The 25,194-nt window shown below is 44.4% G+C and overlaps 1 protein-coding gene across 5 annotated transcripts in view; it reads right to left on the reverse strand.

Annotated features, from left to right (window-relative positions):
- Positions 1-24,367, reverse strand: part of LOC311022081 (dedicator of cytokinesis protein 9) — a 62,133-nt gene extending 37,766 nt beyond the window's left edge. For 2 of the 5 annotated variants that reach the window (XM_084023112.1, XM_084023107.1), the window contains exon 1: positions 24,006-24,367. In XM_084023112.1, the coding sequence (XP_083879238.1) occupies positions 24,006-24,122 (117 nt within the window). In that variant the 5' untranslated portion in view covers positions 24,123-24,367. Of the gene's footprint in view, positions 1-5,931; positions 6,147-24,005 lie in introns of those variants that run through there. The other 3 variants (XM_084023108.1, XM_084023106.1, XM_084023109.1) reach the window with 3 other exon arrangements.
- Between the last annotated feature and the right edge of the window lie 827 nt (positions 24,368-25,194).

The following is a 25,194-nucleotide window of genomic DNA, read 5'->3' on the forward strand; positions in this document are numbered from 1 at the left end:
GTGGGCCAGACCTACGGATTCCTCAGAGGGCCACAGCAGGGGAGGATGTTATCTTTTCACGCCTGCATCTAAGCTAAAAACGAGGGGGGAGAGCCGGGTCAGCTGCTCCCCTCCCATAGTCACATGCCCCTATGGGCCCCACACAGGGCTCTGTATTATGGTAAAAATCATGATTTTTTATGAGAATAACTAAACTAACACCCCTACCTTTTCTACACTCAGCCTCTAAATGTTATCAGTTATTCTCTATATCAAAACAGCAGATCAAATAATACAACTGCTGTAAATGACTTGTTTGTATTCATTTCCTATGAGCCAGTGGCTGTGATTCAGTGGGTTGATTGAAGGCTGCCATGCCTCCATTCTGGGTAGATTTGGGCTCCCTGAAGGTTGAATTGTGTTGCCAGTCCAAGGTGGTGGTTTAGACTGCCACTGGGTCACCTGCTGTCTACTGACTGAGCCCTTGAACCGCAGTACTAACTTCTTTGAAAAAGTTTCCTAGAGAACCACAAGTTGCAGGAGAGACCAGATTGCCCCTAAAGTGTGGGTGATTTAAGAGCAAAGTGAGTCATCACACACTTTCTGTCTCTGTGCTGCGTCACACTGCACCGTACACAACATTCTTCAGTTCATCCTGTAAATAACAAAAACAGATGCTTCAAAATCTCAACTTTGCTATATATTTCATTGGATGCTCGTCATAAGCAGAATTCCAAAGTGGATGCTCAGCGGAGATGGTGTGCTGTACTCCTCCCCCCTTCGCTAACCACAGTCCTCGGACTAATTTTATCAGACATCTCTGTGAAAACACATGCTTGTTTACTGCATCACACTCTCTGCTTTGGGCTCTGGTGCGACACTGTTACGCCAATGCAAAATTGAATCCATGAAGTCATTTTGCATTCAGACCAATGAGCAGCCAATGCATCTTTGGACATGTCCTTTAATTGTGCATAGAGATTAATGCTACATTACACGTGCTAGATGTTTGACTTTGATCTCCGAGTTTGTGCAAAGACAAGCTTCCCCTCCCAGATCTCACATCTGCAGCAACAACAGACTTCCAACATCAGAGAGCCCTCCCTTCCTGCACTGCATCACTGGTACTCGGTTGCCAAGTGAGTGACTACAAGTTGGTGCAACACAGCGCTTAAATCAAATTCAGACTTTGCGATGTTATGCCGATTTATCCATGGAAACCAATACGAATGAATTTCTTCGAGGCAAGTTGAAATTGCAAGCAGCGAGGCCCACTGAGTGCCTTTTAGTGGCAGAAGAAACATTGTTGAGCAACAAAGCGTTCTGATGGCCAGAAGCAGACCAACAGGGTGTTCTGGAAGAAGTGTAATTCCACGTAACTGTAGTTAAATATTCCTTTAATTATTGCAAATGAATTAGTTGTAAACATACAATAGATTGTTTCATTGATGACTTCATAGACAGAGATGGAAAAACAACCTAGGCTGGGCTTTTAAAAACTGTTTTCTTTAGATATAATTCATTAAAAGGTTCTGGTTTTGGTCTCTAAAAGCAATTTGAGACTTTTGCTGGTTTTGATTATGTGTCAACACTGAGTCAGTTCATGACCGGACACAAGAGATTAACAAAGGAATTCATTTAAATTCACTATTCACCACATCATCTTGCGCAATAATCAAGTTATATCAGAGTATAAATAAGGTCCATCGACAGCTCCGCCCCTGATGTTGACCAGACTCACTATAGGAAGGCATTTATCCAAACTATTTACATACTGCTGTATCAAGTACACTACTTTAGTGCCGATATAAGTCCAGATTTCCCCTCCTCTCATTTCAGTTTGCTTGTTATCATCGTTGTGCAATTTCTACAATCTCCATCTATCAAGTTAGAACTCCCAGCCTGGACAGGACTACAATTGGGCTTCTTGATTACTTAACACGGGCTTGATGCAATTTCCAGGCCTTCCCAGCCTTAGCCAAAGCAAAACAGGGTGTAACCTGGAATGCAACAAAAACATTGCCCACCCCTCGCCGGCCCGCTATAACAGCAGTAGCACCAGGACCCACCATCCTGCAGTCTGCTTTCAGTCCGTCCCCCCAGAGAGTAGTGAACTGTGAGAATGAGATTCTAACATGGAGGTAATAATGACACCGGGCCGCGTCTACACCCTCTCCTCATAACATTCTTGTAGTAGGACGTGGGATACAATGGCATCAAAAATAACAGGATGCAATCATGAGGCAAAGACAGGTCGGAGTCTGTACAGCAGAACACACACACGGTAATACCATCCATACGTATCATTGTTATACTTAAGGCCGATACAGATGGACGGACGAGAATTTAGGACGGCTTTATTGATCGGTGCAGGCCTTAAATGTGACTGACAGTATTGCTGCCGTTGAATCTGTGGGAAAATCTAACCGCTGATGCCAGAAAGTCTCCCTAAGTAGATAATGGTCCGGTGTATCAGGCGGCGAGGGAGCGCGTCGATGCTGTGACGTCCGAGGCGCTCCTCAGAGCAACGTCTGGGTGGCTGAAACGTCTCAAGTAGGAAGCGATCACCAAGAAAAACAACGTCGTCGCCAAGCAAAGTGTGCTGTTTGTTTTTGTTTTTAACTGGAGATCCATTAAGCTGAGGAATGAAAGCTGAAGGGATCGATCGTCATTATTGACATGTTTTATTGTATACTGCTACCTGTCAAGTTCCATGAGTGATATCAAAGAGAACATCAATGGAGCAGAGTAAATGTTTATGTAGTGATATGGGCTGTACTTCACTCTATACAGAAAATTATGATATGGAGGACAAAAAGTGACTCAGCTATTCTTCCATAATATGGCGTTTTTCTCTGGCAGATGGCATTGTGTGCTGTGTACGACACAATGTGCCATTTTATTTTTTATTTTTTTTACAAAAATGCATAACTGTATCAACAAGCTTACATAATTAATTATAAATTAATTGGTAATTAATTAGAACCAAACCTTATAGTGAGGTTGAGACGTATCGCATTAACACACAGACATAGATTTAAATAAATAAAGAAATAAGAGAATAAATAAAACAAAACAATTTCTGAATGATGCAAATTTATAGAAATGCAATATTAAACTGAAGACATTCCATGAAAATATAATAGAGTGAGACGTTTTTTTACTGATGCATCTGTTTCAGCATTTATAATTTATTTGTTTATGTCATTTTTCGTCCTCCATAACTATGAGAATAGGCTCACTGGGATTTCACAATATCATATTAAACACACATGCTTCAACTCAGAGAGCATGATGCATCTCAGCCGAGGAGGGAGGGAGAGCATTAGCCAAGTAATTCAATCTATTAAAAGGATTTCTTCTGTAAATAGTACGACATGCAGGGTCCGTTAAGTATTTAATCAACTCCCCAAAACAAGGAACTTGTAAACATAGCATAATAGCCTCATTAGACATGGTTCATTATAAAGGGAAACCATCACAGGTCTAACTTTGAAGCGTTACTCCCAAACCATCACCGGATAAAAGGCGTTTTTATCTGGAACCAAACTGACGTCTCCTCTTTCTCGTTTTGGTTCCCCGAAAACATTCCTCTGATAAAACAAGAAGACACCTCAACGCTTCTCCTACAGCACCTTGATAACGTCTCGGAGAGCAAAACATGACACTACTGAATCACAACCACACACGCACACACGCACACACACACACACACACACACACACACACGGGTGCGTTATCTCAAATCTGTGACTTATATTCCTGGAGGCAGATTACTTCCCGAGGAGACAGAGATGAGAGTTTCCACGAGGAAGGAAAAGGCAGAGCTGTTGCAATCAGCGGGTGAAATAACAGAGCAGTGAAAAGCCAAAACAGGTCCTTTAATTACTGCATGCTAGAGAGGAGAGATCAGCCGCCCACAGACAGCTTTTGTCTGTGTGTGTGTGTCTGACCTTTAACACCATCATCTTTGTTTTAAATTCCCGGAAATAATGACCTGCTGCAATCAGAAGCAATTAAGAGGACAAACATAATGGTGTGTCTTTTTATAACCGGGGCCTAATGGATTAAAAAGGTGCAAATAATGACAAGGAACAACGTTGCATACAGAAAAAAGACTGCATGTGTTCCATTTTAGATATTCTTGTAGAAAATCAGCGAACAAGACGTGATGCCTTATATCCAGGTGTCCCAAAACTGAGAAATAAGTAAAACCTATTTTCCCAACACTTTATAACGTGTATTTTCAGCAGTAGAAGTATCAGGTGTGCATGTACTGGCTGGCTGCTGTAGTGCTATGAAGAAAGTTCAGTAGCTGGAAAGTTAGCGTGCTACATTAAGATGGAATGCTAATGAGCTGAAAAATGAGCAGGTGGAAAATAAATCCAAATATAGTAACCTATATAAGAGGTCATGTTGTTGCATCAACTGATTTGATTAAGGAAAACTGATTAAACTTTATATTTACATTAAACTCTAATGTTGTCATTAAACCAAGCAGGAAGGATACTTCATTCTTTCCATGCCATGCATTTGCACACCAAAGTGTGTCAAGTTAACCACATCCAGAGCACACGCGTATTGATTTGTAAGGCCTCTAAACGCTGACGGAGGATTAATTGACCCCCGTCTGGATGATAAGACCGTCCCTGAGCCAAGAGGAGCAACCGTGCCCTTGACCTAATTCCCTGCTCTCAGCCGGGGCCACTGTCACTCTGCTCTCTGCTGGGAATCTGATGAACCCACGACACGCGCACACACACACACACACACACACACACACGCACACGCACATGCACACGTAAGTAAACACAAACAAGAAGGGCAAGACAAGCTGGTACGGAGCAGCAGAAGCGCTGCCAAGCCCGCCGCTTCACAGATGAAGAGTGGTGATTGATTTCCAGCAGACACAGAACCCGCTGTCCCCCTCTCACCCTCCTCACCCCCTCACCCCCCCACATCCCGGCCCACAGAGGCTTTAACCCATGCAGCAGCAGCGCTTAGCGAGAGGCAAGATCCAGCCCTCCCACTGCCCTACATTTTATACGGTGAACACTCACGGATACATATTCACGGGGCTGACATGACGATGATCGTGATTGTTGCCGCGGCTACCACATCTGTCATCTGTCACTCACGGAAGTCAAATGAACAGCAGCAGCGTAGTTTCATGCCAATGTGGGGAAACGGCTGCACTTAACAAACCATACTGGACATTCTGGACATAAAGTAATGTCATTAACATCTGAATGGTTTATCGTATTCGTGTCCTGCATCGTGCCGTCTCAATATTAGAAATCAGAGAAGGAATCGATGTCAAAGTAGACGACCTACTGTAAGTGCTAGTGCTGAAACGGTTAGTACGGAAAGTCATCGAGTCAATCAACGAAAATAGATCAACAACAATTTGGATCATTTATCAAGCAGAAATGCAAAAAGATTCACTGGTTCCAGCTTCATAGGGATCGCATCGCTGGTGTTATGATACGGCAGCGTTATGAGGTGACTGGATGAGCAGGAAAAATAGTTTGGAAGTAAATTCACACCAGATTTAGTGGACTAAAATGAGGAGTCTCTGTGAGCAGCGGTTAGGGTCAGTGAACAGAAAGCTAATTGTGAACAATTTTAACAGTTGGCTGCCTGGATAAAAAAAAACAGAATATTCACAGATTTCCTGCTTTTCAAAATATGAAGATTTCTGCTTTTCTCCGTTGTGTATTAAAAACAAATACTGAGCATGTTTAGAGAGAACAAGACATTTAAAGATTCTGGGCTCTGGGTACTTTCTGGTATTTTACTTTCAATAAATGTTCATACAAAAATAATAAGATAGATAATCAAAATTATGAATGAAGACAACAATACTAAACATATTGTGTCTCTCTCTCACTCACACACTCACACACACACACACACACACACACACACACACACACACACACACACACACACCTTAAGTACTCTCGGCGTCGGCGGTGCTCGCGACTCTCTCCGACTCAGCGCTCGCTCAGCCTCAGACGGCCCGATGGGCTCAGCTGCTCCCTTACAGATGTAGCCACTACAGTTCCTCTCAAAGACCGTACGCATCCCATCAATCACAACCGTGCTGGTGGTGCACCCCATTCCTCCAGGTCAGAACTGGCATCAGTCAGGAGAGCCTGCCAGTGACCCAGTTTCCTTGATCGTCCCCTGCACGTCCCTGGTCCATGATCTCCAACTTGGACCAGCAAATCCACGGATCCTGACCCGGGGGGGGGGGGGAGTGAGTGCTGGTGTGGAGGCAGAAAGGATCCAGAGAGAAGAGCCAGGGAGGATGGGTTTATACTCACAGAGAGTAAATCCTAGCAGCCCCAGTCTGTGCTCGTAGGGATACCTCAGCAGGCGAGATACAGTGAGTGAGTGAGAGAGTGAGGGAGTGAGGTAGAGTAGAGAGCGAGAGATGAGGGGGGGGGGATGAAGGATGCTGTGTGAGCTCTGCTGCAGCTTCAACCAATACTGAGCTTCGGTGTAACGCGAGCTCACATGTGCATCTGTCTCACTTGCCCATTTCCCTCCTGCACCCATGTGCGTTTCTTAATTCTTTTCCCCGTCTACTTTTTTTTTCCCCACATTTGCATAAAGTAGATTTGACTACACGCAAAATGAATTAATCCCTTTTTAAATTTTTCACTCCGCTTTCGGGAGCCGGATGAATGCATGTGAAATAAATGGGTTACAATAAATGCGGTCTTGTATCCAGAGGGAGAGTCTGATTCCGTGGTCAGGCAAACAGCAATATGGCTGAATGCTTATTTAGTTCAGCTGAAGAAACCAGAGCCACTGACGGAGCAAACGGATGAATCACCTTCGAAGGGATGGCAGCAGTAAGCACATTACAATAAAAAAAAAATACTATAATGAATGGCAACATCTGTTCATGTGTCCACTGAATATGTAAAACAAATGAAATAATCCAAAAAAGATACTCCAATAACATGAAATCTGGTGGAAAAGCCTGTGACCTGACTCCAGCCTCAAAGAAATCTCTGTTGACACAACATACCAAGGACATGGGAGGATTTAAACCAAGACATCAAATAGGGAGTTTTCTTCTCCTTTCTATAAAAGATTAGCTGCTGCTTGATCACGAGCTGGCCGTTCTGCCAAGTACACAGATATATTGGGAGTGGAACAACAACATTTGAAAGCGTACAAGGGCTTTTTAAATGCCAGGGAGCGATTCATCCGCTAGTGTGGCCTTTGATTAAAATGTCTCGGGACGTCAGTGACGAAAGATAAAAAGCAGGAAACGTGTCGTAAAAGGGATTGCAATCTTGAAAAATCACATTTCTGTCCAGTTTCTGCAGGCTAGTTGCAAAGACGCTTTCAGTTTAACATATTCCTTATTATCAAACCCGACATATAAGTCCACCTGTGGGTTACAGCTGTGTTAAAAGTCAAACAGATACCGTCTACCTGCTGTGGCTGCCCGTCTAATTCTAAGGAAAGGGGGGAGATACAAGGAAACGGCGCTCAAGTGTTCTTCTGGTTTATTTATCACTGCTTCTTCTTTTACTACTGCAAGTTGTACACTCAAACATCCTCCATGACCTCAATAGGAATCGTCAAAAGAAATCCTGTTCGTCACAGTGGCACCGTGTGTGGCGTCCTGGAATACAGTACGTCCCACTGGTCCCACTGGTCGCAGTGGGAGAAAGTGAGGTGACTTACATCATGATGGTGCACTAAAACCACAAACGGCCGCACGCATTTCTGCCTACTGCTGTGTTAATATTTCAGGAGCGCTTGACACACTGAACTACATTCCAGTGTACGATGAGAGGAGCAGCGGAGGAGAGCAGCGGAGAAGATGAGGGGATTCAGGAAGAGAGAGGAGGAGAGACACTGCGGGAGGGAGGGAGGGACGTTGATTATGCCTATTGATCGGTTAGGAAATACATCCCCTCTTTGGTTTATCCCTTTTCTCACACCTCAGATCCAGTCTCTGCCCCCCCCCCCCCGTCTCTGCAAAGAGGGATTTTAGGCTTACTATGTAAAATAACAAGAAGCAATCTGCTGTAAAACTAGTAAAACTGCAAAGTCATAAATCCCCTTTTGAGGCTGCGTAAGCAGGACGAACAGATTTCTTCAACTTTAAATATTTCTTATGTTCAGTCACAAGGCTGTGTGAGCCCAAACGTGTAGAAAAGTGCTGACATAAGCAGCAACATAGTGACAAATTTATTCCCTCCGTTTTAGAAATCCGAAAAGTGAAAACAAAAAACGTAATTAATTATTAATTTTGGAACAACCTGCATTCAATAATTGCTGAGGGGTGACAAAAGCAGGAGCTCGGCAAATTGGATAATGCACGTGGACCACAAGCAGGCACTGTTTGAAGTGTCACAGCTGGTGATCATAAATCTTATGCCCTGAAGACCTGGATCTTTTTTTTTTTTTGCATGTAAGGACATGTCTGTAACAGAGCAATGAGGCTGTGACAGTACTGCTTTAAGGGTCACATCTTATCTTCGCAGTCCCAGCTATGAACCAGGATGTTTTTAGTGTTTTGCCGTTATTTGATAGAAACAGTGGAGATCCAGATCCAGATCCAGATGGGTAGCACAGGTCTTCAGTTGGAATCAAACCTGTATCATGGATTGTGATATGTGTGAATCCTGATCCAAAATTCACTTTTTATTATACAGGAAATAGTCCAGAGCAGATCAGGTGGTCAGGGGTCAGGGTCATGCTGGGCATTTTCTCCCCTGACCGCCCAATAGAAATGATGCTTTCCGCTGAATTAATACATTTACTTGCTGGAGGAATGCCTATGAAATGCTACGGCTAGCTATTTGCATTGTGAGGAGACCAGTACTGTACCATCGAGCTGAATGTGGCAGCTCTGCAACACTCCATGTTGAACCAGGAAGCGTCCTGTTGGCTCAACAACCGTGTCAATACTGGGGTTGGTCGTTACCCTGTCCATGTAAACCCATCTAGTGTTGCCGACAGAAACCTTGAACGATGCCCCCCCGCGAATGCTTGAGTTTCTGTGCTGTATCCTGCAAACAAGCTTGCAGTATACTCTACCGGTGATGAATTATTAAGGTGGGGATGGAGGATGGCTGAGTCATTAGGTGTAGCAGTTTCTTTCTACTGCCCCCGTGTCGAGGAAACACTGTCTGCAACGAGCAGACAACAACAAATGCTGCAGGGAAAGTGAAAATATCCTTCACCTTAGAAAACGTCTCCAGTCGAGTGAACACGCAGACTGCCTGGGTGGAATCAATATAATATGGTATATTTAACTGCACATTCCAGTGCCCCCCGAGCAGCGTGAGGACTCGTCTGTAGCTGACAAATGAAGTGGCACCGTTGCCTCCAGCAGTACACAGTTGGACTGTGTCAGTCCCACTAAATCTGGAGTCGGAGCTCCAGGCGAGGCCACAGTGGGGAGGGTCGGTCTATATCCGTGGATGCTCGAGTGAGAACATCCTCTGTGGGAAGTGGAACCTCCGCCCGCACGGCTCTGCTCAAATCTGCGACAGCTGCGGAGGAGATAAGAGGCGTTCTGAACTGGACGCGTGGAGCCGCATGGATTATTACCGCCGCCGCCGCCGTTACAGCGAGGCTTCACTCTCTGCATTCATGGCGTGACCCACATAATGCATTATACAATGTAACTGAGCATTCTGCTGCAAATTAAAACACCAGGGACGTAATGCGCGAGCTAACATATGTTCCTCAACACACGATTAAAGATTGTGTTTTAAAGGTCAATAGTGAAGTTTTTCCAATTATGTGTACAGTGTTAACATGCAATCAGAGGCCTTATTATGAATTTATGAGGGTTTAAACCATTGACTTATACAACCAAGCTATGCAGTCATAGTCATTTTAATATTATTTAGTAGAGCTATCGATTCATTTACTGATTACTCTTGGCAAACTGTCCAAAAACTGAACACTCGGGTATAAAAATGGGGAAAAGCAGCAAATCCTCACATTGGAACCAGAGAATATTTGACATTTTTTGCTTAATTAAAAGGATCAAAAGATAATCTATTATCATTTTCTTTTCCATTCACTAATTAATTCACACACTTTGAATCATTGCACCTCTAATATTCATCATTTGCCAAAGTGCATTTCACAACAATAAAGGCCATTTAATAGCATTTACAGTAAGATATGCATTTCCAATTACCAAGTTTTTTGATACAATATGTGTGGATTTGCAGCGATGTCACATGGTTTTATATCTCAGTCAATAACCATCTGTTGCTCTTCCTCTTCACCTGGAGTCACCGGCCTCGATCCGCCTCCTATGGACGCCATCGCCGGCCCGCAGTGACCCCCGAATAACACCGCTCGCACGAACCCAGCGATTTCAAGCTGTGAGCAGCAAGTGGCGGGCGGAGCCGGATCGACGACATCAAAGCCGGCAGATGTGGATGGAGACGGGTCAGCTCGAGTTTCCCCTTTTCACACTAAGGATGGGACAATCCCACACACAACAAAGACAGAAACGTCCCCGCGTGGCTCGGAGGAGGAGAGGGGAGTTTTAAGAGGAGCTGGCGTCTCATCTGAGGAAGCTCTCCGGCATGAAGGTCAAGTCTGCAGCTGGCCATGTTTCTATGCCCAGGGTCTGCTGCGGGGCTCTGCAGGGTGTGTGTGTGTGTTTGTCCGGAGAGAGGCCACAATGTGGTGCACCACAGTGACATCACCCACAAATCCAGCAGCGCAGGGTAGATAAAACAGGCATGCCCCCCACCCCCCTCAGTTGGAACGCTCCGGGGACTCCAAAAAGGAAGTGGCTGTTTCCCGCTGATGCGTGTGTGAACGCTGCCGCAACAAAAGCCTCCCCTCTCTGCCCCGCTGTGCTTCAAAACTCAATCACAACTCATGCTCAGCCGAGAGGATTCGTGGAACTTCTCCTCCTCCAAAGTCCAACGACACAAATGGAAGAAGTCAAAAACGCATCGAAAGGAGCAGAAAGCCGCAGAGCTCCACGAAGCCTCGAGAGAGTTCAGAGAATGTTAAGTGTGCCGCTGGAAGAATCATTTGAATCGGTTTCTCAAGAGTTTGTTTGACCGCAGCGTGATGTGGGTACAGTTACACATGTGGGTGGTCTACAGATAGCCCGGGGAGATTTTTAGATGCCAAGTTTACATGTGAGATCCAAAATACCTCCCCGATAACACAGACAGTGGACTGGATGGGACGATTTCCATGTATCTACTGGGATTAAACTTAAGTCTCTCTTTGACCTGGACTTGACACCAGGTTATCCTGTCCCTCTTAAAATGCACAAACCAAATACAACGGAAGCCACATCCTTTTCCTTTCACTTGGTATTTTGGGATGGTTTATTTACCCCAGGAGAAGAAAATGACCCATTTTCCCTGAGGGGGGGGTACCACTTCCTCGTCTTTGTAGTGGGGTCATAAGTGTATGTTGCACAAAAAGGACACAAATTAAGGTATGAACATGTGCTCCTAGGAGGAGTGCAACCCTGTTGGATGTGCTGTGAGGTTCAGTTAATCATTAATAGATGTTACTAATGAAGCAGTGCCTTTCCACAGCCTCAGCTGCAGCACCAGCAGAGATGGTCTGAAGCAGCGCCAAGCCCCGAGGGCCCTGCAGTCGCCCTCTTACCCCGGCCAACTGTGTGTTGGCTTCACTAAACACAACACAGAGTAATCTCATTAAAAAAAAAAAAAAAAAGCTTACACAAGCTATCAGTGCATCACAGAACTGATCAAATTGCATATATAAAATAACCTCAACAGTTGCAGTTTTTTTTTTTTTGGGGGGGGGGGGGAGTGAATGATGACCTGCTGCACGGCTCGCAATAAAACAGCCACAGGGGAGCAATGAAGATAAAAAAAAAAAAAAAACAATCATTTCAACGATTTAAGAACTTAATCGCTTTTCCTGCATTTCGGCTGAAGGAAAGTAGCTGATCGTATGCTTTTCACCCACATCTGTGCAGATCTGAGAGACTGTATACAGATGTAAGAGTGTATGTATGCTGTTACAGCCACCTACAGGTACAGTGTGATACTACACTAAAAAAACTGTTTTTAATGCAAGTATTCTGTTAAGTAAAGAGGCGCATTCATTTATATCTTCATGAAAAAAAATGTAATTAAAAAAACAAAGTTACAAAACTCTCATTTGCTGTAGATTTCAGCGACGGTCCTTTTTTCCAGATATTACACTCCATGGAAACAGAAGGACACTTTCCTTCCTGCATCAGGTTGATTATTGATATAATGCAGCCATTGTTTGTCACATGCGTGTCATTTCAAGCAGCTCAGCGTGAAAACAATCATTCCTAAACACTCGACTCGTTATACAGGAAGCAGATATTTCTAGTATTCAGACCGGACTGGACGGGAAGAGAAGCTGCTAATTTCACAGCTCTAAAAACTTCTAAAAGAAACGTATAACTTGTGGGTTTTTTTCAGTGATGCGTCAGTACAAGGCAGGAAACCAGAAAATCTAGGTGTCACGCTTCGCAACCAAGTAAAAACATGTTTCACTATTCGTGTTGTGAGATTTGATGCGAGCAAACCCTCGCCAGGTCAGCGGCCGGCGCCCAGGTGTGAAGGAGGGTTCGCTGTCATCATGTTCAGGCCCCGACATGCAGCGTGGAGGCTGAGAGCCGAGACATCCTGAGACAAGTCCCTACTGGCCAGACGTGAGGCGAAACGGCTTCACTCTGTTAGTCAAGAAGAGGCCCGACATTGTTTTTAAAAGGCTGAAACCACACGGCTCACTTACAGCACTCACCGGGTTTCCTCTCTGCACTTGCATGGATCACTCTGTGCAGTGATTAAACATTTCCTACAGCACAGCACTGATTTGTTTTTGTTTTTTAGGCAAAAGCAAAAACTAAATTCTGTGCGATCAAGTTACTAATATACAAGTAAAGCATATTTATGACACCATATATAAATATTGATTCACAGAATGATGATTGTTGCACGTTAAGGGTGAAACAGATTGAGGCTGTGCCTTAAATCAGAAACCCATTACCGTAAGCTTAGTTAAATATAACAATATTTAGAGCCACTGATGCATTACACAAATGCCAAATCCATATACCGGTAATTGCAGGCTTCAGCTGACATAATAAAAGGCCGGTTATGAAGAGCTCGCATCAAGTAGGGCTTCTTAATAATAATAACAATAAAAAGCAGTTAAACATTAATCCGGGCGCATCGCTTTCTGTTTGGGGCGACTAATGGATAATATTCTCAAACAGTCTTAGCAAACAGATTTACACTAATATCCCACAATGAAAGGCAGATTAAATACCAGCAGTTGCCGCCCAGGAGCAGGATACTGTATGCACATGTAGAGTCTGTCTACCGGATGAGGGAAGAATGGGAGAAAAGTAGGAAGTTGGTGGTGCAAGTCTGACATGTAACGAGACGGTGGATTAATCTTTAGCCTCTAAACTGCTAAACAGCATGAGAGGTGCTTTAATGCGAAAGTGGAACCAAAGACAAATAGGATGAGACATAAGAAGAGCGCAATATAACAGACAACAGAGGTAATTAAATCAGGGGGAAACATGCAAAGCCGATGGGATCATCAATACAGATTAATTCAAAATAATCCACGTTTTTTTTTTCCTGGTTAGGGAGTGGCTTGAAGATGCCGTGTGGCAGGGAGGTGGATGGGGGTGGGGGGGTGACGGTAGGGTGGGGGGCAGGAGTTTGGGAACCTCTCAGGATGAGCTAATCTCACTTGGCTCTTTGTTTGTAATCAGTGGAAATCCTCTTGAGCCCGGTTCAATGAGCGATGCTGACAATCGAGGGAAACGGGAGGATGGAGGAGGAGACGAACGCATGTCCGTGCACCTGCACTGGAGTGGCAGCAGCTTTTACCATATATGGCACACGGGACAAGCATTGTGTTGTATTGTGCAAGCACAGGTGATCTAGAAATGTTCAACTATGCATTTGCAACTATGCACATACATCATGACAATACCGCATAAAAATAGGATTTTTGGATCAACGGGACTTAATGTCGTGAGTCAGATTCAAGTCCCTGATATGACGACTCCTGCACATTTTTAACCCTAAATACCTTTTATTATATGCACAAATTAGTGATTTTTAATTGTTCACATTACATAGTGGCACTAAAAACAAATCTGCATGATTAAGTGATTATTATGTCATATGTCAAATCTGTGGTAAGCAGGTTATTTCAGATTTACTCGTGGGATTGGCATTGGAATTCTTTTTTTTAGAAAATCCAGGAATGGCACCACCTTCTTCCTGTTGTAGTTCCATGCACCATCTTAGCTAACCAAGTTGTGCCCAACTACCCTCTCAGAGGCCCCCTCCCTTCCTGACAGAGGAAACACATGTTATAGGATGCTTCCCTGATTTGGAAAACGTTTAACTGGGTCAATATTGCACTGTTTATTTTCTCTGTTCACTTTTTCCCCCTCGTGCTGAAACACACGTGTGCATGTAGCAGAACTCTCTCATGACGCCAAACATCTCATTATGTGCAGCTGATCCCGTCTCCGTCGTTGGCCTTTTGTGTTTCATCCTGCCTCACGGATCACCCTAATACCACAATGAGCAGTGTGGCTGCTATAGCAACTAAGACGGATTTGGATGGATTTGAAATTTTTCTGAGTCACTTGAGAAAGCGCGAGTCGAGAAACAGACAAAAAAAATGGATGACAGCTGCAGAATAGAAGAAAAAAGTGAATCCATCCATCCAAAAGACTTTTGTTTTGGAATTTTAAATAAAAAGCACAAACAGTTCTGTCATATTTTGACAAATGTTACAGGTGTAGCACATTCAACGCACTGCTCCGTGGGTGGGGGATGGTGTCGCCGGCTTCTAACGACAGAGTGGAGACGCTAAAAGGAGATTAAGATACTGAGCTGTTTATCTACAAGGCCGCCTGCACGGTGAAGAGCAGGGACGTCGTGCTGCACGTTTACGATGCTGAACCAGGACCACTTTGTTCTCCTCCGTCACAAAGCAGTGTGATGAAGAGCAGGCCTTCAGGCACTCTGCCCGTCCTCCGTAAACAACGCGCAGCTCGTTTTATTCACCCGTCCAGGCGAGGGACACTGCACACTTTTGCCTCCCAACGCTAAATCCACGAAAAACAAACAGGAGAAACAATAACAAAGCCCCGAGGAGAGCTCCGTCTCCACTGCATGCACAGGCTTTGACAGAAAAACCAAAACGCAGATTAGCATGGCCACTTTATTTCGAGCTGTTGCACAGTTTTCATCCCTCGTGTTTCTGAATGTCAGCTGATATAACAGCAGACGAAGGATTTATACAAATAAAGCCCCCCAAATCTCAGTGGATTTGTCACTTTAAACAGAACTCATTTGTTTATTGTGGGCAGAAAGCACACAATGGGTTTGTTTCAGCTTTCTAAGGGGGGAAAAAAAGGAGCTCAGCATTTCATGTAAATTTTTCTTGGATGTGTAACTACAGAAACAGCTCGTCTAAATTATGTATTGTAAGTGCTCAGCGTTGCACAGAATGCCCCATACTGCCATTAAGTACAATTATGAGTTACTGTGAGGGAATATTGGATTAGGTGGCAGTAATCATCAGAAAGCATATCCTGAGTTTATAAAATACAATACACGATTGAGGATTAAACCAGTGGATCGATAGTTTTCAGATCAGCAGTTTTGCCAAAAAGAGATTTTCCCTCTAAACATTCAACAGTAAATGCAACGTCCCCTTCTTTTTTACCATCTCAGAAGTCTTTCCACAGACGAAAGTACACATAAATACACAAAAAGGTGAGATGCCCAAAAACCAGCCAGTTATGGGACCTCCCCCTGTAGGTTTAGCCCCTCCCCCTCCAGCCCTCTCTGGTGCTACAGTGTGTTAGAGGGAGGAATGCCAGCTATGCAGCGGGCCTGCTGAAAAGTCATTAGAGTTTATCCCCTCCGGCTGTGACAGGCGCATCCACGGGTGGAACAGTGCACGGAACCATAAGAATGAGCTCTGAGAACGGCAGAGATTTTTAAGTCTCTTTAATTAAGCCGACAGCATGCACTGTGGGAAAGAAGGAAACATCATGGGGTTAACCGTTATCTTACTTGTATCTATTTACCTAAACCGGCTGTATGGGGGCGTGGCCTTTCAGATTGTTTGGCCGGTACTGCAGCTCGCAGCGTTGTCGAGAATGTCCATCGCTCGTTAACTCAAGGGTTGTTGTGACCCTAGAGATTTGTTGTAACGTTACTATATCCAGCAGCAAAAGTGAGCCGCAGTCAATGAGCCTGTACTTCAAAAAGTGTACAGTCAATGAGCCTGTAAGGGCCTGCTGATTAAATCAGTCCACGGAGTCCTGAAGCCCCGCCCCAGCTGCTGAACAGAGCACCATCAGTGTTTTATTCAAAGTGTATACATATTAAACCAAATTGCATCAACATTGACACTCTTGCATGTCCCTGGATACCCAGCAACACAAACGTGAAGTAGACGGAACGGATGGTTCTAGAGATATGTGGAGGAGATCCCCATACGTATACGTGCAAACAGAGATTAAGTGCACTGAAATTTCCCGGGGAATCCCAGATGAATGATAAACTTCAGCAGTAACTTTCGCTTTCATCCCTGCACTCTGATAGCAGTCAGACAACTGCACAGAGCAGGAATTTTAAGTAGTTCCTCAAATAGCCCTCTTTGCATATTTGCCTTGAATTTCAAAAACACACTCTCATATTCTTCATACAGGTTTTATTCCAAAATCTAAGTACCGGAAACCAGCTTTTGTGTTGGCTGATTGCACGCTAATCCATCCCTCTGTGTTACAACACATCCGTCAGCCTGCTGATCCCCGGTGTGAGCTGCGTAGCGAGTGTGAATGGGAGGTCAGTGACCACAACGAGGCAATGTCAGAGGAGGCCAGAGGGAGAGGGATATGTGCACAAAGCAGATTAACCTACTGAGAATGCGCCGTTTGCTCGACAGCAAATCCCAGCAGTCGCATCGGTAACACAGAGGTTGAGAATGTTGATATGCTTAAAAAAAAAAAACACAATGAGTGAAAATAAGTTGATAATACCTTTAGCAAAGTTTCTCAAGGTTATCAAAGTTCAAGCGGCTCAAAGAATAGCACACATCAAAGAATCATCACAACCCGAACCTCCTCTCAGACGAGAGGGCGAAACCTGTAATTGGCAGTCGTTCAAAAAATGGAGAGAATCCACTGGGTGGAAATAAATAATGACAAGTGTTAGCATGCGGCGTACCCTCCAATCGTGTCTGTCACGGTTACAGTCGTATTCCCACAATTACAAGTTAATGGTCAGTTGCAGTTACGGATGGGCGGGAAACATTACTTTTATAGACAAATCCAGGGGGCTCAGAGAGTAAATGCACCTCACAGAAAACCAGGACTTAAAAGGAAATGTACTAGTCTGTTTAGTCTGCTCTTTCTAGACATTTCTACATGGATGTGTTGTTCAGTCTCCAGTCAGGAGTTCTTTTCAGGAGTTAATCTCATGAGCTTAATCTGTAGGTGCATGTGTGCGGAGCAATTATATTGCCTTGGGAGCTTTAGGCTTGACCAGTTTCACCCGTTGGCTAACACTAATGAATCAGCTGGTGGCAGGCAGAGAAGCGTCCACCCACACTTGATGTATTTCTTTCATTCACTTGCCGGAGCGTGGGCCGAGCCATGTAAAGCCCCGTTTGTAATGGTGCCATTCATGTGGCTGTTAGAAGCAGCTCGAGGCTAACAAGACTCTGCACTCTTGAGTGTAGAACAAACTGTGTCTAGACAGCAAGAATATTCTCAAAATAACATACATGTATGCACATAGATGACAATTAAGATCTTTAACACATAAAGAGAAAGTGCTACATTGCCTGAAGGAAAGCCATTATGTCCAATGCAAGAAGTGGCTCCATGGACCATATCGCCATGACGAAGCTCTGGTCTTCCCGCCAGGTTTAGCAAATTCAATCAAACTTTGACCCCAAAAACAAAGAGGGTGACGGAATAGAAAATACAATTGAACATATTCCACATTCATTCTAATGTAGCATTGCAGCTAGTTGCTTTATAGTTCAGGAACACCTGAACACTCTACTCTGCTTCAAATTGCTAACAATTGCTAATTCACATAAAACATAAAGTCCAGGTGTGACTGATGGGATTAGTTTTGCAGGTATTGCAAAAAACTGAACTTTTAAGCTGAAGATGTCGCTAGACGACCCATATAACTGTCAAATGTCATTGCAATCCATCAAATAGCTGTTGAGATATTTAAATCTGTTCATGCCATCCGAGCTAGCACGGCTTAACAAGACGTACCTAGTTCTTTATCAGATCGTAGACGATGATACAAGAGTTGTTATGGGTTTACAGAGAAAGGCAAACTGGATTTACCACATAATATTCATAGAGCAAAAAAGAAAGGAGAAGGAGTTGTGATTCAGTCCGTCCTCCACGGCTGCACGACTCAAAAATAGCAACCTTGATGGCCTCGGGGATGGAGGCAAAAGCAATACTCCACTCGATTTCAAAAGCTATCGATGATAATGAGCTGCACTCATGGCCCCGTAGCAGGATGTGAAAGGAAGTTTGATTCAGATTGATGTGTGGATAATGTATGGAGGGATTTAGACAAAGCAGCGTTAAAGTCTTCCATAACGTCGACCACCCAGCAGATCTATTATTCCTGAGTCTCCATATGCATGTCTAAGAGAGCGTGGAAACTAAACAAACTGTCAGAGAGAGAGAGAGCGAGAGAGGTAGCATTCAATGAAAACAAGCTTCACACTCAGCAAAATGCCTCCACTTATGAATTATGAATACGGTTGCTTTAGTGGTATGTATCTGTTCTCAGGAGGTGAGTGTACAACAAGTCCCGGAGTGCCGTGCACTTGCTGATAGGAAAACACCCGCTAGGCCCGGCTCTTCAGGCTGCCTCTCTGTTATGGTTACCTCCTCTGCAACAGCTCCGATCTATCAGACAGAACACTCGAGACAGTGAGTGGGCGGTTTAACAGCGAGCCCTGCCTAAAGACTTCTGGTCAGCCCAAACACAGCCACAGGAAACCTGCTCTATCTAGTAAAAGACAGGCCTCTCCCACTACAGCATGAAGGACAGGAAGTCATGGGCACTTCCTGTTCAGGAAGGCAGGATGGAAAGATTTTGGAAACTTGGGAGGTGGCAACGGCGACAATGAGATTTCTACATTCGTCTATACTGCTTCCCAAGCATGGCGTTACGGAAATGCCAATATAAAATTATGTAACAACCATGAAATCGGTATGCCTGTGTGTAGCGAAATCAATGGATTGCAGATTGCATGGCCCACTGATTCTTGATGGGAAACAGTAGTTAGTCATTTCCCACGCTGAGGAAGGAAATTGTTAAATAATCTTGTGATGTGACCACAAACCAAATCTTGGGGTTCTGGCTTGGCTCAAGATTCATATTTAACACATATTTCGACATGTGGTTAAATTACATGCTGGCACACTGAGAGGTAAAAAAAAAAAAAAAAACTATCATCTATCCATCAGACATAAGCTAAATGTAATCCATGTCAATTAATTTAATCATCTGTTTTCTTTTGCACTGGAAGAAGTTCTGTCTGCCTGGCAATTGGATCATTTGAGTTGGTTTTGTTACCGCAGTACTTGATGTGGACTAACCAGGGGCGGTCAAGGCTGGATGAAGGAAATCCTTTCAGCTTTTTGACAAAGTGCTCTATAGTATATCGACCTTCGTGCGCTCAGTAGAGGAATCCTCTCAAGCTTCCCATTCAGACTGCGAGAGTGAGCGGCAAATCTGGTTTGGATTATAACCGCAAGTGCCAAAAAGCCTTGCCCAAACCCACGTAGACACATTTTATAGGGAGTTTGATTGGTGCGTTTTTTATTTCTCACTTTGCTTGGAAGCGTTAGCTGGGTTTACATGCGGAGGACTTGAAATCTTTCCATTACGGTTACTTTAAGATACACATACTATTTTAGAGACAATAGCGCGCGATTACTTAACTATATCACAGCTGACGGATCTCATGTTACATCTCTTTTGATGCCAAGAGTGGACTGTAGCCATGTTACCCCATCCATATATCCATCCATCCATCCATCGGTTACTAGAGCAACCTCATGTATTATTGACCCGTTCAGAGAACTCATCTGCTCTCCCATCTCTACCCCTGCTGGGTTTCCTCTTGTAGAGTAGCATTCATCATCACTGTTACACAGTTTAAGCAACCTTTTATACCCAACAGACCTTTTGACAGACAGATGAACCAGAGAGAAGTCATGCTGCTTCTTGCACAACGCCGGCAGCTCAGTCATTCTCTGAGTGGCAGCGGATGTCAACGCATCCCAACACACCTAAGAGCAATCCACTAAACACATATTTGGGGAGCGGTATGACGAACAAATCTGGCTTCTCTACATGAGAGGACATGACTTGAACCCTGTGAGCAAACACACAAGGAACATGTTGGGAAGAAAAAAACCGCCCCTGGCACACTTACTGAAAAATACACACCCACTGGAGGCAATCCTGGCATTCCAACATCTTGGGAAAGTTTACAAAAAAGGTCAACAACAAAAAAAAGATTGCAGGTGTCGCTGATTAGATCAAGAGGCTTGACGAAATTAGACAATTAGAGAATCATGTGAAGCTGAAGGAGAGGCCAAAGTTTGTGCGGTGACCTCACCGAGTGTGAGATCACCGCACAAACTGCATCTTGTACAAATCGCAGCAAGAGCTCATTAGTGGCCTTGTTTAACTGGAGCAAACACTGTAAAACGAGCAGGCCGTCACACGATGCAGGGAGACGCAAGAAAATGCACAGGTAAGAAGAAAGAATAGGGATTGTAAGAGAAAGGGAATGGGGGGGGGGAGGGATTAGATGCATGAAGGGAGGATGAATGAACTGCTTGTTGGTGTCGATGTTTAATTGGGTGAAACCCCAAAACAGGAAACGCTGTCCACCTGCTAAACAGATCAGGATGCATCTAAATTGGCCATTTGGACGAGCACAAATACCCCCAAGAGGCTCAGATAAGCTTGTCAGCAAGCAATTTAGCTTGAAAATGGGACCCCCACCCCCACCCCACGCCCCCCACGGCAAGTCAGGCAGCAACAAGTGGGCTGTGTTGACAGTTGTCCATGTTGTCAATATTTTAATGTTCTTTTCTGCAGCACATGTGAGACCTCCACTTTCTCTTATTGTCTCACAGTGTGTGTGTGTGTGTGTGTGTGTGTGTGTGTGTGTGTTTGCCACGGGGAGCTAATGGCAGCTCTGCTACATAATGACCCATCTGGCGTACAGCTCCCTCGGGTCAGACACATAGCAGGAACATTGAGGACCGGAGTATTTCACTATTAGGTAGCAGGCAGTTAAGACTATTGATTACAATTACACAACTGCACTCCATACGATGTATGCACTAACTAAACATTTCCAACCGCCATTGATTGGTTATGTACCCATCAGTCGATACATAAAAGATACATGCTGTTGAGTGGTGCAGAAAAGAATGCACAACAACAAAAAAACTGTACACACTCAATATCTTGCTTTAATTCCAGGCAAAGCAAAGTTGTGAGTGCATCACATCAAATTCATAGCTGGTGACAGCCATTGTGGCGCTAATAGTGTTCTCAGCATGCCATAAGTGTGGACAAACAGAGGGCTGGCTCAGCTGAGAGCTTTGGCCAATGACAAGTCTCTCAGCTCCACTCCAACAATAAACAAAGAGGCTCCGGCCAGTGTGTGCCTCCATGAAAATGCACAAATTGTTGTTGAGGAAGAGAGCAGCACACTTGACCAGCAGGCATGCATGTACAAGACTGTATGTTATCATCTAAATTATGCATTTCTGTTTTACAAGGACAGAATAATGTGTGTTTCAAGCTGGAACAACACTCAGAATGGGTGATAACAGCCACAATTCCCCTCTTTATACCCAACAGATCCCTCTATTCCTGCTGTATTTACATGTTTCATGGAGGAATTAATTACACGTAGCGTGGACTGTGGTCTCACGCACAATCACATTCTTGTCCCACTGAGAAACAACGCAGTCATACGTTCACGTCTACAGCTCACATATTGGAGGTGGAACCAGAGGCGTGAGCCTGGTTGGCATGGGCCACTGAATCCCATTGGTGCCCCCGCAACCAGCGCCAGAAGTAGACAGGAATTTGGTTGATTAGTATCATGGAAGGATTACTGTATGGACCTCCGGGGCACAGACTCATGGCAACGTTGACTTAACATTTCTTGTTGGAAAGTTAATCAAAAGACGACAAAGAGATGCAAAATTACTACAAAGAGACATAAAAGACTACAAAGGTATGCAAAAACTACCACAAACGAGAGCGAGAGACACCAACTACAAGGAGACACAAAACAACTACAAAGACACAATGTGACCACAAAGTAAGGATACAGAGACACAAAGCAACTACAAAGAGACACAAAACAACTACAAAGAGACACCAGGTGACCACGGAAACACACAAAGTGACCACAAAGAGACACATCAACTACAGAGAAACACAAATCAATTACAAAGAGACACAAAGTGACAACAAAGTGAGGATAAAGAGACACAAATCCACTACAAAGAGACAAGGTGACGACAAAGTGAGGATAAAGTCACAAAGCAACTACAAAGAGACAGAAATCCACTACAAAGAGACACATCCACTACAAAGAGACACAAATCCACTACAAAGAGACACAAATCAACTACAAAGAGACACAAATCCACTACAAAAGAGACACAAATCCACTACAAAGAGACAAGGTGACGACAAAGTGAGGATAAAGTCACAAAGCAACTACAAAGAGACAGAAATCCACTACAAAAGAGACACAAATCAACTACAAAGAGACACAAATCAACTACAAAGAGACAAGGTGACCACAAAGTGAGGATAAAGACACACAAAACAACTACAAAGAGACACAAGGTGACCACAAAGTGAGGATTAAGAGACACAAATCAACTACAAAGAGACACAAGGTGACCACAAAGAGGCACAAAACAACTACAAAGAGACAAAACGTGACCACAGGGATGCAAAGGGACCACAAAGAGACTAGTTCATTACCAGTGCCATTATATTGGAGAGAAGAAGTTCAGTCCCCCTTCAACATGTTGATTTCCCAACATGCATGCTTGTATCCGTTTGTGCTCTCCTCCCTCAGGCGTCTCTGGCGGTGCACCAGAGTGAGAATGAATAAATAATACGAAGGTGTGGTTGGATGTCTGGGATCCTGACTCAGGATTCCATTTCCCTGACGAAGGGCCTGGACGGTGTCCGTTTCGGTTCCCTAGCAACTTCTTCCAGGAAAGCTGGAACAATCAGCAGGGAGGACCAAACACCCAACACGCTTGGATACAACAAAAGGGCCCCGACTCCTTTTTCTTCCCCCTGTCTGTGGAAAACCGACACCGGAGGAGGAACGCTGCAGGTCCTCGCTGCCCAGATGTTCCAAAAGTGGACGGTCAAATTCAACGTTATGTCACTGGACACTTGAAACGAAATTGAAGCCACATGCTTTCCCTTGCGAGGAGGTATTATGTCATCTGAATGAAACCAATGCCCCTAATTGACACCAGGTACAAAACACCTTGATCAGGCACTGATTGGTTACAGACTCTCCAGGACATGAGACACTTAGAATAAATGGAACAAGTGAGCCTGAAAGTGACTTTTTTCCCCCAAGAATTTCAACAAAAGCTACCAAAGTTAAGTTTATGTGCTAGTTAACATATATTAGAGTCCACCTGTCTCACACTCTCATTCATTCACCCCAGATCACTCTCTTCCACACAGGTGTAGTCTGACATGCCATCATATGAACTGCAGTTTTCACTCAGAGACCCACATGTTCTCCCACCCAGCTGATCCACAGTCAGCTGACTTTATGAAACCGTTGTGTCATGGCAGGTGGTTCTCGGGCCCAGACCTGTTGACAGCCCCCGTGTTGGTGTAAAGGTGAGGGAGGAGAGGGGGTGTACTTACAACGAGCACGGACGTCCTCACCACCTCGGAGACACTTTGCCTGAGTTCCGCCGCGGTGCCGGGTTTACCCAGACTCCGCGTAAACCTCCTGGTCTCCGGGTGCACTGGAGTCGCCATCGTTGCGCATCAACGCTCGTTCAAAATCCACGCGAGGTTCAGAGGGAAACCATCACCGGTGTGTCGCCGTTCCTTCGATCCCCCGCTGGTGAACTCTCGTGGCTCGTGTAGTGACGCGGCCACCTCGAGATCTCATTCTTTTCGCTTCCTTTTTAAAAAAGAAAAAAGTCAACGCGTGCCGCGGGATTCCGGCGCTCCGGTTTCTCCCACTGGGTTTATTGTTGTCATAATAAAGTGTGGTCCTGGAGAAGTGTTTCATTGGCCGTCCGGCGCCAGACAGGAGGTGTATATAATCTGGTTGCCTCCTCGGCGCGCACTCCGCCCCTCACCGGTTTAAAGGCCAGCCCACTTCGGCTGTGTGTGTGTGTGTGTGTGTGTGTGTGTGTGTGTGTGTGTGTGTGTGTGTGTGTGTGTGTGTGTGTGTGTGTGTGTGTGTGTGTGTGTGTGTGTGTGTGTGTGTGTAGCTGCTGGGACCCGGACTTTGAACTGCGAGTACTTACAGTCAGAATGACTGAACCAATATAGCATCACACACATGGAGAGCACGTTTCTAGAGTGTTACTAGTTTCCCTTCTGAAATCTGGAATACAAAAAAAAAAAAAAAAATGGGTTAAAGGGGCAGTTCACCCCAAAATCAAAAATAGTTCTACATAATTTACCTGTAGTGCTATTTATTAATGGTTTGGTGTGAGTTGCCTAATTTTGGACAGAAAAAGCACTGCAATTCTAAGCAGAACTGAGGTTTTTCCAACTTCATTCGCTTCACTGTAAAACCCTGTCAAATGCATATTTCCATTCATTTAGAGCCATACAAAGATGTGGTGTCTGTATACAGGCAGTTGCCTAATTGTGGACACATCTGCTTTCTCTTGAATGTAATGGGACTGTAGGACGCTCACATCGCCAAAAAGTACATTTGAAAACTGCTTACAAGGTCTGCTGTTGAGTTCAAATGTATTTCTTTGACGTTTTGTGCACCACAACAGGCAGACATCTCTACATCCGTACCTCCAACATTAGAAAACTCACAACAAAACAATCTCAATTGAAAAGCAGCACAACGTGGAAGAGG

This window comes from Eutrigla gurnardus (genome assembly GCF_963514095.1).
Source record: "Eutrigla gurnardus genome assembly, chromosome: 12".
In the NCBI taxonomy this organism is placed as follows: Eukaryota; Metazoa; Chordata; class Actinopteri; order Perciformes; family Triglidae; genus Eutrigla; species Eutrigla gurnardus.